We start from the raw sequence: 16,813 nt of genomic DNA on the forward strand, positions 1-16,813 counted from the left end.
TTGACTAAATATAATCTTTATTTCATAGATATATTTTACACAAAAATTTATTTACTTTAGCATGCAACAGTGATCTATTAGCAACGAATAGTAATGCTTCTGAAAGTAACACTCCATGGCTGCAGTCCGATTCACGCTCACAGCGCTGAAAGCATCGCTCTATCTTCGTTTTTCGATGTGCAACGAAGACAGAATGATGGTTACAACGCTGCGCTGTGAGCGTGAATCGGACCGCAGCCCACGATGTGTTACAGCGTGTTTTTTTTTTTCTCTTTTTATCCTGTCGACATCGCTATCGATTAAATTCTTTATATTGATTGATTATTTGTACTCTCTCGTTAACCGCGCTTATCTTATTATCGCACATCGATTGATCTTACTCATCTATTTAATAGAAGTCGTTCAATCTAATGTTTATTGAGACAATATGGAGATGAAAACCGTTATTAACGTAAAATAAATTGTAGAAAATAACAGAGTCAAATGTTCGTAAAAAATTGCAAAATAACGTTTTAAGAAAACAAAATATTATCCTGATTTTGCGACTATATATTTGCAATATTCTCCTTTCTATAAGTCGGCGAACGTGCGACGTGAATCGAAAAATAATCTCAAATGATTTTAAGGGTAAAAGCGAGGGGAAAAAAGAAAACTCGATAAAATAAAAAAAACAACGAAAGATGCGTGTTTACGAAAATGATTTATTAAAATCGGAAAGCATACAGGAGACGAAATTGTTGCTCTACAAACGATAATTTTGAGCCTATCGTTGCAGCAACAGTAACGTATCATTCTGTTGTATGATTCCGTAAAAAAAAGGGAAAAGAAAAAGACAAGGAACCAAGATCGTCGATTAAGAGACCAAGAGTCCATCGGGTTTGCTAATCGATCTAGCGTAAAAAATAATAATCGGACCGACTCGGGTGCGAGAATCGCCGAGAGCTACGAGCGAAACAAATGTCTCATACACGACTCGTCGTCTCTTTTCGTTTAGAAAAATGATTACTACGCTGACTAACGTAAAACGGAAAAAAAAACGTAAACATAAAAATAAGGTGATAAAAACATAAACGTTAATTGTTGTTCCACCGCGACGTTCGTCGCCTGGCAATTTATACTAGATCTTTCGCATTGCGATGCACGGGTCTCTCTATTTCGGTTGACAGACATACCGACACAACCGCTTGCACAACCGTTCCTGATCGCGAACCGGGGACGATCGACGATGAGATCAATTTTCATCGCCCTTCACTCGCGTGATACTCACGCGACGTTGATGCTGGCGCGTACAGTGTAGCAAAATAGACGACAAATATCTTTTTTTTTTTGTTTTTTTTTTACTTCCAGCGTGGCTCGATCGACTTCTCTCAACAGAGAATTCAAAGATCAGTCGTCGAAACATCCAACTATTACTTCTTCTCTCCAATATATTTTAAATCTTACGTAACGTAAAACTTTCTCGACATAATCTTCCTTTTTATTTGTTTTTATGGATATATTCTCGGCTATATATCTCGACAATTGATTGTGCCCGCAACGGCGCTCGCCTATAATTAAGAAAGTTCGCCGAAAGAAACCAATTAATCGAGGGGATATATTATGTCCGATCGTTAGACGCTTAGATTTTATATAATGTCTCTTTTAAATCCTTACATTCTAGAATCTTCGAGAATGCTCGATTTTATGCTTGCATCCTCGCGAAATAGCCTGGCTCTTTACGTTCTAACAACGTTGAAGTATATCTTTAAATTTTAAGAATCTTTGAATCCTTACGTTCTACGATCTTTGCGTGCTTAGATTCTAAGGTCTTTGGATCGTTAGGTGTTAGATTCTAGGAACTGTGGATCCTTAGGTTCTACGATCTTTAGATTCTTGGTTACAGAGAATTTTTGTGTCTAACTTAAATACTCTAGGATCTTAGAATACTTCTATATTTTCGACGAGAAGAAAAAAAAGAACGAGCGCAGATGCAAAAAAAAAAACAAAAACTTGTATCGTTAAGCACGATTGCTCGGTCTGAAATGGCACAAAATTTGGGTTCTGAAATGTTCGATATCTGTTTAGATATCTCCTAGAGCAAAGACTATGGGGGGACTGAATACGACGTTTTTCCCCCGAGCGGATTTTGGAAAAAATACAAATCAAAAGCGCATCATACGACGGAGGAACTTTGATCGACTAGAGGATCCGGCGCCGTGTGCATATGTAATAAACACCGTACATTTTTCTTCGGCGAGTTGAAAGAATTAGGAGATTGTTGTTGTTACAAAAGTTACAGTGTTTTCCCGTAGAAAGTCAGTTTGGTTCCTTAGGTCTTAAATTCCACTCAATTTTAGAAACCGTTAGGTCTTGAGTCTTGAACAGTCGCATCTTCACGTTATATCAAAATTGTTAGATATTTGAAAACATTTTGTGGAACCAAACCTCGTTACCACGCACGGAAACTTGTCAGAGAACTATCGTGAAAATGTTACGCACTTTAATGCGGTCACATTAACGAAGTATGCATCTTTGCGACAATGGAAATTTCGTAACTGCGAAAGTTACAACTAGTAACAGCTTACGCATTCCAATACGTTAACTGCTAATATAGGTAGACTTGCGAGATAATGATGCTTTAAGGATTTCTCTAATTGATGAAGACTGGCCAGAAGTGAGATACATAGAAATAGAAAGAGAGAGAAATATATATGTATATAAGCCAAGAGAGACAGAGATGAGAGGGAGGAAGGAAAGAGAGCTCGCTACGAGGTAAGAGAGGTGTGTCTCCTCATAAAACAAGTCGGGGTGGCGTCGCGACGCACAACGTCGACGGCGACGACGGTGGGCGCCTACGCGTGTCTTCACGAGATCTTGTTCCGCCACCACGAGAACTTCATCTTCGGGCTGAGATACTGAAAACTGATGACCGAGTGCGGGATCAGAGCGAGTATCGGTAGAAAGCTACCGCAGCTGCGGCTCTTCGGCTCCTCGTCGCTCTCTACCGCCGTCGTCGACGTCGACGTCGTCTTGGTGGTGACGGTGGTGGTCGTCGTTGTGGTGGTCGCTGTCGGCGTCGAGTATGGATACGGCGTCGACATGGGATTGCATGTGATGTGGATGTCTTCGAGACCCCACTTGTTCTCGCATCTCGCGACCGCGTCGACATCTCTGTCCGCGAAATTCTTCCTCTTTTGCTTCTTTTCCGCGGCGACGCTCATGTATCGCACAACGCCGTTCCTCTCGATGGCGCCGTTACCACTGGCGCCGACGTCAACTTCGCACTTAAGAAACAGGCTTTTGAGAGATGTCTTACGGTATACCTTGGATCGCGGGATCTTCATCGTCAGTTGCGGCAACGACGCTGAGCGAACCGTGATGTCTGCGCCATTCACACTTTTCAGGGTCGTGCTGAAAACGTCACAACCCTGGAAAGCGGGTGAGTGCGGGAGGGTGAAGTGCTCTCTGTCTTCGCTCCTCGGGATCGTCATCGCGCCGTCGCGGTGACAATCACGGAGAGGAAGACAGAGAGGAATGGGGGTGGTGTGCGCTTCATTGGTCCCGGGTTGAGAGACGAATGAAGCGTCCTTGAACCCTCAGCTCGGGAAGCGCGAAAAGAAAGCGCAAGTCAAATCGTAGTTGAGGAAACGACAGTACTGCACGTCGGTGCGCAGCCAGTCGCCAGAACGGTTCAGATAATCGGTCCGCTTCTCGAGTTCGCGCGGACAATTAGCCGCCGCAGACTGCTTGTTGGCGAAAATCGTCACGACAAACTTGCCCGGCTTAAAGGTGTTCAGCACGCGACGAATTATCTCGTCGTATGACGTTTCTGAGACGTTACACTCGAACGACACGTACGAGAACTCGGGCTCCGGTGTGATGTGGATCGTCATGTAGCTGCCCTGAAAAAAAGGAAAAAGATAGTATCGTAGTGTATCGTAGACAATTAAGACTCCTCCTGTTACTATGGTTATATCGGATTACAACGTTAGGAACGAAGAGTAATATTGTTGCAAGTAGGGACCAGGAGATATTTTTATATGTAAAGAATATTTTAGATATAATTAACAATAAGACTCTCCTGGTCCTTACTTGCAACAATATCACTTTACAAGAAATAAAATATTTTAAAATATTATCTCAAATAAAAAAATGTTTATATTATAATTTATATATTTTATTATTTCTAATATTATTATTTCTATATATATATATATTATAAATTAAATTATAAATTTTAAAATATATATATACAAAGTAATATGTATGTATATAATATATGTATATATTAATTTACAAGTGATATATTACATGTTACATATTACATTATAAATTTTTGTTTCTTCCAATCTTATGGCTAAATATTTGTTTAAAATTATCATCTCAATGTTCGCAACTCACATTTTTAGATATCCCATTCATAGAGTATCCGCATGGCTCGAACAGAAAGTCATCTATAATCATAGTAGGAATGAGCTTGTCGATTCCCGATTTGACCGTCGCCTCGTCGGCGGACGAGCAGACGTCCCTGGTAAAGATTGACATCACGTCTGGATCTAACTGCGTCATGAGTATCTCAAGGGTCTGATCCGGCTCCGGTGGGTCCTGCAATGGCTTATCACGGCTCAGAGTGTAGAGATACCAGCAATCTGTCTCGGGTGAGCCCATGCAGTAAGCTTCGCCATCTGAAATAAGAGATAGGGCTACAGTGACAAGGCTTCCGAATCCTTAATTTGAAAACATACAAAAGATAACCGATTTGAGTTGGACTAATTAAATCACTCTATCCTAGCTCAATTCCAATTTACTTTCTTTCTGTCTTTTCTTTCTCTTCCTGTATAACAAAAATAAACATTTGTATCTGATAATTACCAGGGAAGAGGGAATCCAACAGAGTGACTTCCTCCTCAAACGTCTGGTGTGGCGATATCTGGAGCTCCGGTTTCTTGTAATTCTTTCGGGAGTAAAAGACGTTCTGAAAGCATGACATAAAACTAAGAACCATGTACATTTACTCATTTACTCATTTTATATATTCTAAATACTTTATTGTTAACGACATGATAATAATAACGACAATAATAATAAAATAGCAGTCACAATAATTAAAAAATAATAATTACAAGCATAACAGATAAACAGTGCACGAATTCGAGATTGTTTATTTGTAACTCTTGTGTTATTACAGGTAACCCTCGTGATTCCGTGTTATTGAAAACCGTGCAATTCAAAACCAGATCCATATAAAATTGGTCATTTGGTTCCAAGGGGTTATTTAAACAAAAACTAAAAAAAAACAACATAACCTCCACCCCGGTATTTACGTATGTATTTCTTTTGTTGTGTGACTGTTATTCTAACTTCGTGCAACTCCAGTACCGTGTTATTCAAGGGTTGTCACAATTTTTTACCGTGCAATTCAAGTACCACGTTATTGGAAAGGTTACTTGTATTTTCATCATAATATAATTGCAATACTATCATAGTTATCATTATTAACGTCATTATCATTCCGAAGAATAAATATATAAAATATCTACAATTATATGCTCTCTTTCAGCGATAACTAGACAATAATTAGGACACACGATATTCTTCGATACCTCTCGAAAAACAAGAGGGAGCCTGTAAAAAAATTATAGCGGAATATATCTCGACGGGTGGTGGGCCGATCTAAATCCGCGATTCAAATCTCGCGCCCTCCGCCGCGATTCGGAGGTGGGGTGGGGAATCGGACTGAAGTAAGTCGCATGTTCGAAATTCAACGATTCTGATGTTCCCGATTTACACGGAGCCACGTCGCGGGACCGCACAATAGGTATAAAAATGATTGCCTGTTTGCAAATCAACGAACGAAGGGCGGAAAAAAAGAAAGGAAAATGTAAACGGAGGTCTTCTTATCCGATACTGAGGAGAAAGAAGCTGAGCGGTTAAACGCTGGCGAGCGAAAATGCGTTTCGGACAGCGTGGGAGAGGCAGGTATGTCGCGTCGAGATAGGTGAGATCAATAAACCAGGAGGCGGCAGAGAGACGCGTTTCGCGCGTGGCGGAGGGACACATATAGAGCCGTGTTTCTTTTCCGCGCGCACTAGGTCAAGTTATATAGCTAAGAACTCCTGAGACCGAAGAACGACGTGGCGCGTTCGGAGGAAAGGAGCTGGTCTCCTGCCGCGGTCGCTTGCGTTGAATTTGCCAACACGCCCGATATAAGACGGACGTAACACTTCTTAGAGGAAATATTAACGAAATCTTTTAATATTCTAACGTTGATATTTTATGTACGAAATCTTTACTTCAAAAAATATTTAAAAAATTGTTTTACATAAGAAATTTTTCACGTATAAACTCTATCATTTATTTTTTACGTAAATAAATATCTATATAATATATTATATTAAATATTTATAAGTATATTATCTAATGATCTTACAAATCTGTTGTTTCTAAAAATCCTGCCTGGGCACGATATAAGATACAATTTTTTTACACCAACTATAACGTAATATTTCCCTAGCTTGCGCAAATATACGCATCTCTATTCTTTTTAAATTTTCAGATGATATTTTCGAAAAAGATATCTGGTCAACTGTATTATAAAAGAGGAAGAGTAAGAACTTTTATAATTATTTAATAATAATTTTCGTCCATGTGCCACGTTAAATATATGTTCACGAAAAATGTGTCACAAATTCGATCCTTTACATGCCCACGCTAACGGTCGTTTGTAATATCCTTACGATAACGATTTACCTCGACATCGTCGAAGCCAGTGTACTCCTCAACGAGCTCCAGAAGCGGCTCCAAACACTGCAGAGGTGTGGTGGTACCGCAAGTCTTTAGTATGAGTCTGCGTTTGGACACAAACAGGCTGCTCTCGCTGCGGACATGATAAATCACATGATTAGCTGTTTCGCTGACGACGATTTTTATTAATTTTTAGCGCATTTCCTGAGACATCATAATATCTGCGTGACATTTCGTAATATAAATGTTTAATATAAATGGCACGCTTATTCGAGACGTTCGGATGTAAAAATCATTAAGCGACAACTCTGTAAAATGTTACTTCTTTGCGATGAAATAGCGATCTGGAATTAAGAAGTTCTCAATCGATGATCTTATTTAACTTATTTAACTCAATGAAAAAGTGAAAAACATATTTAAATTAAATTAAATCTAATCAAGTAATGATTTAACTGGAAGACGGCCTGATGACAGACCGAAACGTTTTTTAAAAAAATTAATTTAATTAAACATTTACGACACGAACACCCTGTTGTGACTGTCCTCTTCTTTTTATTTAATGATTTAACTATATATTTATTTCGTTAAAAACAATTTGTCTAAATCTCGCTCCCGATGAAAGTGAGTTTAACGGTTTGCAAACTGATGTTCTTCACGAAGGGCTTACAGTTGCGATATATCAGAGATCTCATAGTAGCTAAACGGAGATAATATAGCGCGCGTGTTTAAGATTAAACGAGAGTGACGCACATTTATTCGCTTTTTCTTTTCTTTCTACTTTAATTGATTTGCTCTGCTAATTATGCTGGTAGATAATTATGACGTTATTTGAGAGCACTATATTAGCGAAGGTCAGCGAAGAATGAAGGTTATATTAAAAGATATTTGCTTGGCTTCTGCTGATGTTGCTATTTCTGAACTGTGCTTCACTATTAGGCAGAAAGCGACGTTACGCGAAGACAATTCGCGCAATTTACAAATATCTGCGTGCTCCTCAGCAGGAACTGCACGTGGACCTCCATCGTTACATCAACATTCGTCATGCCCGACACATCGTCGCCCGACAGTTCATTCATTAGCAATAATTGTGCTCTTTCTTGATTACACTAACGACTTTTTAAACGAGAAAAAAAAGATAATTCATTTTTACCATGATAACATTCACAGAATTGACCGTACGTTCCTCATTCTTGTTAACGACTCGAAAGATAAAGGAAATATGCAATTTACTTCGTACATTAATATATTAATATAATTAGTGTGAGAATTTAAAACTTTCCATTTTATATTTTCCACATATCACAAACATTTTATTTACTTATTTTACTTATTTATTACATATATATTAATAATTTTACTAACAAAATCGATCTTATTTACTTAGATCAAAATGTTTCCGCCTCGATGCTCTATATATTTTTCTTTTTTAATTTAAAAAGTTTGTCGCGATTATTTTAAATTAAATGTAACTCCAACGCAAGCTCCGTTTATTTAATTAGTAACATTTACATCTTTATTTCTTTCACGCCCGCTGTGACGAATGACCGAGTGAAAGCCGGAAAGCTTTTTGCAAAAATTTAATTTAAAAATAGATCGTCAAAGGTTATCAACGATAGACGTTGACCCTAAGATTCTCCGCGAAGACAACGAGAGCGATATTGGAAGCGTAAGCTTCTTACGAGTGTTCTAAATAAAAACGTATGATAAACGTACATTTAAAGTCGATAACAGAATATTGAGCATTATCTTGTAATATTATGCGGGCGTGAAAAAAATTCCACTGATTCTTTTGGTACAAAAAAGATCTGCGAAAGCCACATAATTGGATTTAAAAAGTATACGAATGACGGAACGTATACGTCGCTTTAAATTCAAGAAGCTAATATGTTACTTATTTATTAACAGAAACAACCTGTCAGCAAAACTTATAAAAAGAAACTGCGAGATTAGAAGAAAAAACGTTAGCAGTATAGAAAAAATAGTAACGGTAATTATGATAATAATATAACAAAAATAATAGCAATAAAAGTAAAATAACAATGGAAATAATAATCAATAAATTTGACGAAACCAATAATCATGATTTATTACAAAGATCGAACTATAGATTTTAGAGAGTCTATGATTAAATTCATGAAAATGCAGAAATCGAGATGTCTTTATTTTAATAACAAGCTAAATTATATATTTTAGGTCCAGTTCCACAAACGTCGGTTAACTTTTAACCTTAGGTTAACACACTTTTTATCTCTTTCTATCGCCCCCTTTATAGAAAAAGACTTTATAGAAGAGTGAGTTAACCTAAGGTTAAAAGTTAACCGACATTTGTGAAACTGGGCCTTAATGAAAGGATTAATTTATTTCGGACATTTCTTAAGGCAGCAAAAAAAACTTGAAACACCGCGGAGAAATCTGACAAGATTTAAATATATCTGAGAACATATACACACATTTATGAAAATTGTTTCAGAAATATGAGAAATTCAGTTATAATTTCGTTGGTCATACATAACTTTTTAAGGAAAAAAAGATGTGTATGTATGTATGTGTACCCCTATGTGTCAATGTGAATCACTTATTTGGCGAAAGTGGAAAGTCATAGCCAAGACGCGACATTTTCACTTTTAAGTACTATCATAGTACTTAGGTATTTGATATAGAAAATAAATATTCGCAATTCTCTTGAGTTCACATTCGAGTCCACTCAAATACTTATATATTTACTCCCTTTCAAAATTTTAATACATGCGCACTTATTTATAAAAATTCGTAATTTATTGCATATCCCCGCAGGGTTCACAATCTACTACCAATACTATCCTTCTCCTCTCACTTTAACCCTTTGGACCCACGGCTTAACGTCTCTTTCCGAAAGACGGAGCCCAGTTTTCTCCGCACAAGAGCCTATCTTGCACGGAGGGGCGCAGCTATCGGAAAAACATTCCATGCTTCATGGTTCTAGTGGACTCGAACCTGATTCCTCAGATTACGAGTCTGGCGCTCTACCACTAGACCACACTGCCGCCCTCGCACTTATTTATATTTAATATAGATGGATAAATTTGTAAACTTTAATATCATAATTGTAGATCAAATCTGAAACAGCCTGTTTTATACCTTTCTTATTCACACAACTTTATTTATTTATATAATGTATATAATTTTGTTAACAACGATATCTTCCAGCTAATGACGAGAGATCGGTTGCTTGCGAAATCCAAAGCATCCGCCGGACGTTCGTGGAATTCCTTTGAAGATAAATTTGTTATTGTTATCATTTTATTTATCAGAATAAAAAGTTTCCGTCTTGAATACGCGATCGTAAATTCGTTAGTTAAATATATTTATGCAAATCGTGGATGTCACGCGTTTGTTATTTGTCCAGTGACGTTTTGAGTAAAACACTTCGATTTAAAAAATCAAATAATTTTCCTCTAAATGTAAGAAATTTTATGAGAGCTAACGACTTTATTTAATAAATATTATTTCGATGATTTTTGCACAATTTCATTCTCAATGTTTCGCAAATTTAATTTTTTTCAATTTAATAGATATCAAATTAAATAAATAAATAATTTTATCAAGTAAGTAACTAATATTAAATGACAAATTTAGTTTTACAGAGGAATTCTACGAACGTCTGACGGATGTTTTGGATTTCACGAGAAAACCGATCTCTCGTCATTAGTTGAAAGGTATCGATCGAGTTCGTAGAGTCGCAAAAGGAAAAGAAAGCAAGTCCAAAGCGCCTTAACGCAACAAATTCCTCTCCTTAGCAGGGAAAATTCAAATTAGCAGCGATTTCCTAGCGGGATAGTAGACACAATCCGAATGTATAAAGGAGATCAATTTGCAGATAACTATCCCCCTTGTCAAAAATTCTTTGAGAACCTTGAAGAGGGTCATCAGTCATCATCTATATCTTTCGAGTCCATAATAAGGTTCGTTTTACTAATATCTTTTGCGCTTTGTCCTTTTTGCTTTTCTTTCCCTCTAATTTACTTTTCTTTCCCATGAATTTATTATTTTTATCTCATTTTCTTCCATTTTGTTACATCATATTATTCATTTCCATTATATTTTTTATATGTCACATTTTTGTTTTTAGGGGAGTATTCCTTTCCGAGACAATAAATCACCGTTATTGTTACCGCCATCGCTACTACTAATTAGTAGCGAAAATACTAGAAGATTCGCTCACGATTGCTATCGACTGGAAGAGGGCGACTCGCGCACGGTGGGCTAAAACGCGCGAAAGTGTCACCTTGACCATATTTATTTATAGGGGCGGATCAGCGGCGGCACTGGGTCGACTCTCGCGCACCCTCAAATATTCTAGAACCAGGGCACGTCGCATCTCATCCCATCCCATCCCATCCCACCCCGTTCCATCCCGCCCGCGTCGTGGCCGGCCGGGCCGAGCCGGGCCGGGCCGGACGGGACGGTGCACCTCTTCTCCATCAAAACAATTCGATATATCGATTATACCACACCGGCGGTACACGGGCGGCTGAGTGCCTCTCTCTCTCTCTCTCTCTCTCTCTTTCTCTCTCTCCTCGGAACGCCCCGCGGAGCACCAACCCGCTCTCGGTTTTCTACGCGCGTCACGAAAAATTGCGCCGTTGCTCACATCCCGAACACCCGCGCTCACTTCTCGTCCATACGCGGTCCAACAATTAGCCCCGCGTTCGTCTGATGAGGATTATGTCATTTTATTCTGAGATTTAACAGCGCAATTTTAGCTAAGGGGTGACATGCTGAATATCGTTTATCTCGACATCGAGTTGTTGCGCACGCTAAATTAAAACAGAAGCAAAGTTGAAATAGTTTTTGACCAGATAACATCGTTACCGAGATTAAGAGAATTGTATCCCTTGACCTTATCCCTCATCAGATTCGCGCAGAATTAAGTTAGTTTTTTTTCTTTCCGAATCTAGTGTTAAATGTGCGAAAAATTGCGCGGTTATGTTCTTTATGTTCTTAGATCATCATTCTGACATACGAATTCTGATATTCGGGAGATAATCATTTATACAATAAAGTATTCTTTCCCAAATGTCCAAACTGATATTTCACGGGAGCGAAGTAACATAAAATTTCTCTAAAAATCTCTCGCAAGTCCAAAAATACAGACATCTCATGTTGAAAAATGTTTAGATAGAGATACGGCAGTTTTTGTTTCCAAGTGATGTAACCCGAGTTTTATCAAGCCGAACAGAGATTCAACCGACGTACATACATCGACTTCTGAGAACGAAACAGCGATGAAGCAATGTGGAAGAAACCTACCTCAAGGTAGATAATATTCACACGAATAAAATCTAGTCCACACGAATCTAATCCTCAAAAAACTACGAATTGTCGCAACAATTTGTATTGCGCATCTTTCTGTAAATATCAGAGGGATGTTTGTCGTCCAAGTTTTCTTAATTAGTATAATTCTACACTGTAGTCGGCGCGATTAGATTGCAAATGAAAATCTGATAAGATCTGCTCGAAATTAACTGGAGATGGACATTTTTTTGTCTGCTTTGAATACTTGAGATAGAAGATGCACACAATTTTACATTAGGCGAAGTAATATACGGACCAAAAAACAAAACATAATAGGATGCCTGTGTCTCGGCATTGATCCCTCGTTAAATCCGAAAACTCTTTTCTTCACGGGTCGGGTCGGTCTATTACCTGAGTGCGACTTTCGTTAATCTCGGCTTATTACAAAACGACTTACCTAAGAACATAGGCGTCCACTTGATCGTTATGGCAAAAGCTGATGATCTCGCAACGGACTATCTTCAACAATGACTCCCATTTTTGCCTGCAAAAAGAATAGATTTACTCGGTTAGCATGACAGATCGATTGTTTGTCTAAATCAAAATTGACGTAAGTCACCATATGTCACAGACATCGTTTAAAGCACACGTGTCTTTAAAAATTTCAAGAAATTGTTCAGAAAAGCATTTTATTAAAATAGAATGCTATTTTATACCCCGTCAATAGGGTGTAAGCTGCAGAAATTTATTTATGTCTTCTTCTTTGTTCTTATTATATCAGAACATTTAACAGACTTTTTTTTATTCGATAATTAATCTTGCGACTATACGCTATTCGGCAAGCTCGATAAATTTCTCGTATTTATCGCTATCTCTAATTTCCGCGCCATACATTGTTATTAATTTCTTAAAATAATGACAATTTACAGCAAAATTGATCTTAACATAAACAATTTACGAGATTCGAATTACGAATTTTATTAATTATTTGGCATCATATAATAAAGTCTATAATTACAAAAATTTATTGAATAAAAAAATGTACAGGAGAATCATTAACAATATATTTACACAATCAATGCTCTATAACCATATATTTTACTTTATTTATTACAACGGTTATTCTTGCGAGACAGCATTACAATACACGGTATCTGATTGGAAACAAGATTGTGATAACAATAAGTATATATAGTAGTTGTATTTATAGACCTTAAAAGAGTGTTTGAGACGGTTGACCGTGAACTTATGTTAAAGAAGCTAGAAAAATACGGGCTACAAGAAACAGTACTAAAATGGTTTAAAAGTTATCTAACTAATAGAAAACAGCAAGTCAAATATAATGGTGTGTTGTCAAATGAAATAGATTGTAACATAGGAATTCCGCAAGGAACAGTATTAGGGACATTGTTATTTATTATATACATAAACGATATTATTAAGATATTCAGAAACATAAGGCTTTTTGCAAATGACATGATAGTCTATCGTGAAGGAGATAATGTTGATGATATTATTAACGAATTAAATATAGGTGCTGCAGAAACTCAGCAAGTGGTTTAATGTTAATAAACTAAAAATAAATATAGAGAAGACGAAATTTATGATTATAAAAGGAATAAAAAAACAAGTCGAGTATAGAGAAAGAATTAAAATGAACAAAATATATATAGAACGCGTAAAAATTTTCAAATATTTGGGTATAATATGAGCATCTGAATTTTAAAGAAAATGTAGATTATATCTGTAAAAAAGTTAACAAAAAAGTAAGTTTGCTATGGAGAATAGGAAAACTACTGTATGATAACACGAGATGCCAAATATATAAGAGCATAATTGCACCACACTTTGAATACTGCAGCACTTTGATGTATAATATGAATGAGAGCCAGATTAGAAAACTACAAATATGTCAAAATAAAAAAGCAATGCGAGCAATAATTAGATGCAATATTTACACGCCACTAGATTCTATGTTGAAAACCTTATGCTTCCAAACAATAAAACAAAGAATTGAAAGAAGTGTTTGTATTATTATAATAATATTAGGCAAAACGCCGGAGTACCTGCAATGTAAATTAAGTAGGTAGCGTGAACATCATGAATATGATACGCGTAGGAGAAATGATCTATGTATAAAATTGAGTAATACGACAAATGCGCAAAGAAGCATTTTTAGTAATGGAATTTTGAAACTGTACAATAGTTTAAACGAGTATATAAAAAACGCAGATGATATAAAGGATTTTGTTAGACGCCCGCGAACTTAACAAACAACAGACATGTTTATAAGCTGTATATATGTAGTCAGTGACTAAATTAATAATAAATCACTCACACTCACTCAACAAAATTCTTGTGACATTAAGTCAAACACGTGGAACATGTTTATTTGACGTTCGATTATCTTAATCTCTAAAGTGAAGTGATTTATCTTTCAATCCGACAGGGAAAATAATGTGAATATTGTTCTGTTATTCGAGAAAGAGAGAGGGAGGGAGGGAGGACGGGGAGAGAGAGAGAAAGAAAGAGAGAGAGAGAGAAAGAAAGAGAGCTGCAGTTAGGAGAACTTTAACGAATTTTACAGGGGTTCAACGATTACAATCTCGCATGTCAACGAAGCCTCGGATCGGCGTTCCGGCGCGGCGCGGCGCGGCGCGCGGCGTGCGCTCCCGCTTCATCGGCCGGCAGTGGGTAGGCTTCTAAATTTATTGTCCCCGCGATATGCAAAAATAAACAGTAGTCGGCATCGTAGCCGGCCTTTACCCGTAGGCGCACACCTCGGGAGGTTCAACGACACTTGACGTTGCACGTAAACAACTACGACAATCGGATCGCAGTGGATCGCGCCGCTATCAATCGGCGGTTACATAATCGCTACGCTACGCGGTCGCCGCGCGTGTGGATACAGGTTGAGCAAATCTGTGCCTTTTATCTTTTATCACTAATTGTTTAAGTTAAATTTAATTTTATTAATTTAAATTCCATTTCGAGTACTCAAATGTGCTCCGGGCAAAATCTTGGAAATCTCTTTAAAGATCATCAAGCAGGCAAGATCGAGACGTTAACGAATTGAAAGCTAGACCAAGGGGCTTGTCAATGTCAAGAGTCTGATAAGCCTAATCGGGATTTAAAAAAAGAAACCTGCGATTATTCTCTTCAAACAGATTCATGCATGCTTGCGGACTTGCGACTGTTCTTAAATTATTCTAGATCGACATAATAAACAAATTCGAGTGATCTTGAAGAAACGCGCGAGCATCCAAAGAAATAACGTTTCTTAAGAGAATTAAAAAGAGAAATGAAAAGAGAAATACTTCAGAGAAGTGAAAAGATGTTTGCGGGCATTTTAGGATTTTTCACATCCTGATGTCTTTTTAACAGCTCGGTGAAGGTCCTTTTCCTGTCACGAGGAGGCGGACCATTTTGCCCAAAACGCGAGTGTTAATCAAGGGGCCGCACACTTGGCGGAGCCTCGTATTTAGCGCTTATTTTTTGGAAAATCGTCCGTAAAGACACGCGCGTAGAAAATCGACCGAGACGACGTGAACGGTCAGTCCAGTCTACGGACTCCTAACACGGTCGACGCCGGCGCGGCTCGTCACCGTCCGTCCTGGCTTGGCCGGCGTCGACTGTCATCGTTTTCGCGGGGAAGAGGAGAAGGGGAGAGGGGAGGAGGAAGAGGAGGAGGAGACGGTGGTGTCAGCAGCGAGACACCGGCGGGCGGCGTACTTACCGCGGTATCTGACGGAGATCACCCTGATGCTGCTTGAGGCCCTTGGAGCTGGTGAACCAGACCTCAAGAAGCTTTTCGACACCCTCGAAGAACTGCACGTTGTCGGCGCAGTCGTCCTTGGTGTCCGCCATCCTCTCGCCGTCGGCCGCGGGGTTCGTCGTCTTCGCTAGTTCGCTCCACGAAATTGCAAAAGCGGCACGCGCGGGCGATCGCGTAATTCACGTCTCTCTCTCGCCTTCGTTCCTTCCTCCCTCTTCTAACTCTGTCGCGGCTCTCACGATCGCTGATCTCGCGCCGATCGACTGAATGCGTGAATAACACGGAGCGTAAGTACTCCAAGCGCTACTCCCGGTGACGCGCGCTCGTAGACTGACTTGACACACTAACCGCACCAGACTCCAGAGGCACACCGATTGACTGATTGACGGACGGACGGATGGTCGCCGGTGCTGCCAAGCATGCTGCGCCGCCGCCACCGCCGTCATCGCCGTCGTCATCGCCGCCACCGTCAGCCAACCGCCGCGCTGCGCCATGTCTCGCACGCTGCACGGTTCGCGCGCTTCTGCAGCGTGGCGCCGCAGACGGCGCCAGACGGAACTACCTGGCGCCGCTGGTCGCCAACAGGGAACGCTGCGCGCGGGCACGCGCGCGCGCCGCAGCGTGAACCGCGCCGCGAAACGATACGTGAACTGATCGTCACGTCGCTGCCATCGCTGCCCTCGCTTGATAAGCGCGATTAATAACGGGGTTGGACGTTTATGCGTATAAAATATATTATATTTTAATATAATAATCTACGTCTAATATAAATCATGTTTAACATGTTATTTAAACAATAAGTAATCTATGGATCATCGAACATTATTCACATTTCGTCAGAAATACCGGAAATTTATGTTTTGTTTGCAATTTTATTTTTAGTTACTATATTATTCAGTTTGAGCATAATTTTTAGGACGCTACGGAAAATTAACAATAAAATTTTGAAGATCTTGATTTTATATCTATGAAAAAATAAACATTGTGTATATTGCGTAATAAACTAAATAATATTGCTTTTTGTCGTTTAAGGGAATCCTA

The 16,813-nt window shown here is 38.7% G+C and overlaps 2 protein-coding genes across 2 annotated transcripts; both read right to left on the reverse strand.

Annotated features, from left to right (window-relative positions):
* Positions 1 to 681: 681 nt before the first annotated feature.
* LOC112461949 lies at positions 682 to 3,574 on the reverse strand. The gene has a single exon (XM_025027416.1). It carries the CDS (start codon positions 3,468 to 3,470, stop codon positions 2,844 to 2,846), a length of 627 nt encoding a protein of 208 aa, XP_024883184.1. The 5' UTR covers positions 3,471 to 3,574; the 3' UTR covers positions 682 to 2,843.
* Positions 3,470 to 16,226, reverse strand: LOC112461948 (S-adenosylmethionine decarboxylase proenzyme). Its single transcript, XM_025027415.1, has 6 exons — positions 15,734 to 16,226; positions 12,455 to 12,541; positions 6,730 to 6,856; positions 4,852 to 4,954; positions 4,381 to 4,664; positions 3,470 to 3,881 (listed from the first exon to the last, which is right to left on the reverse strand). Exons 1-6 carry the CDS (start codon positions 15,862 to 15,864, stop codon positions 3,576 to 3,578), a joined length of 1,038 nt encoding a protein of 345 aa, XP_024883183.1. The 5' UTR covers positions 15,865 to 16,226; the 3' UTR covers positions 3,470 to 3,575.
* Positions 16,227 to 16,813: the final 587 nt, after the last annotated feature.

Source organism: Temnothorax curvispinosus, unplaced genomic scaffold, assembly GCF_003070985.1.
Source record: "Temnothorax curvispinosus isolate PA1 unplaced genomic scaffold, ASM307098v1 QBEX01011890.1, whole genome shotgun sequence".
NCBI classification, from domain to species: Eukaryota; Metazoa; Arthropoda; class Insecta; order Hymenoptera; family Formicidae; genus Temnothorax; species Temnothorax curvispinosus.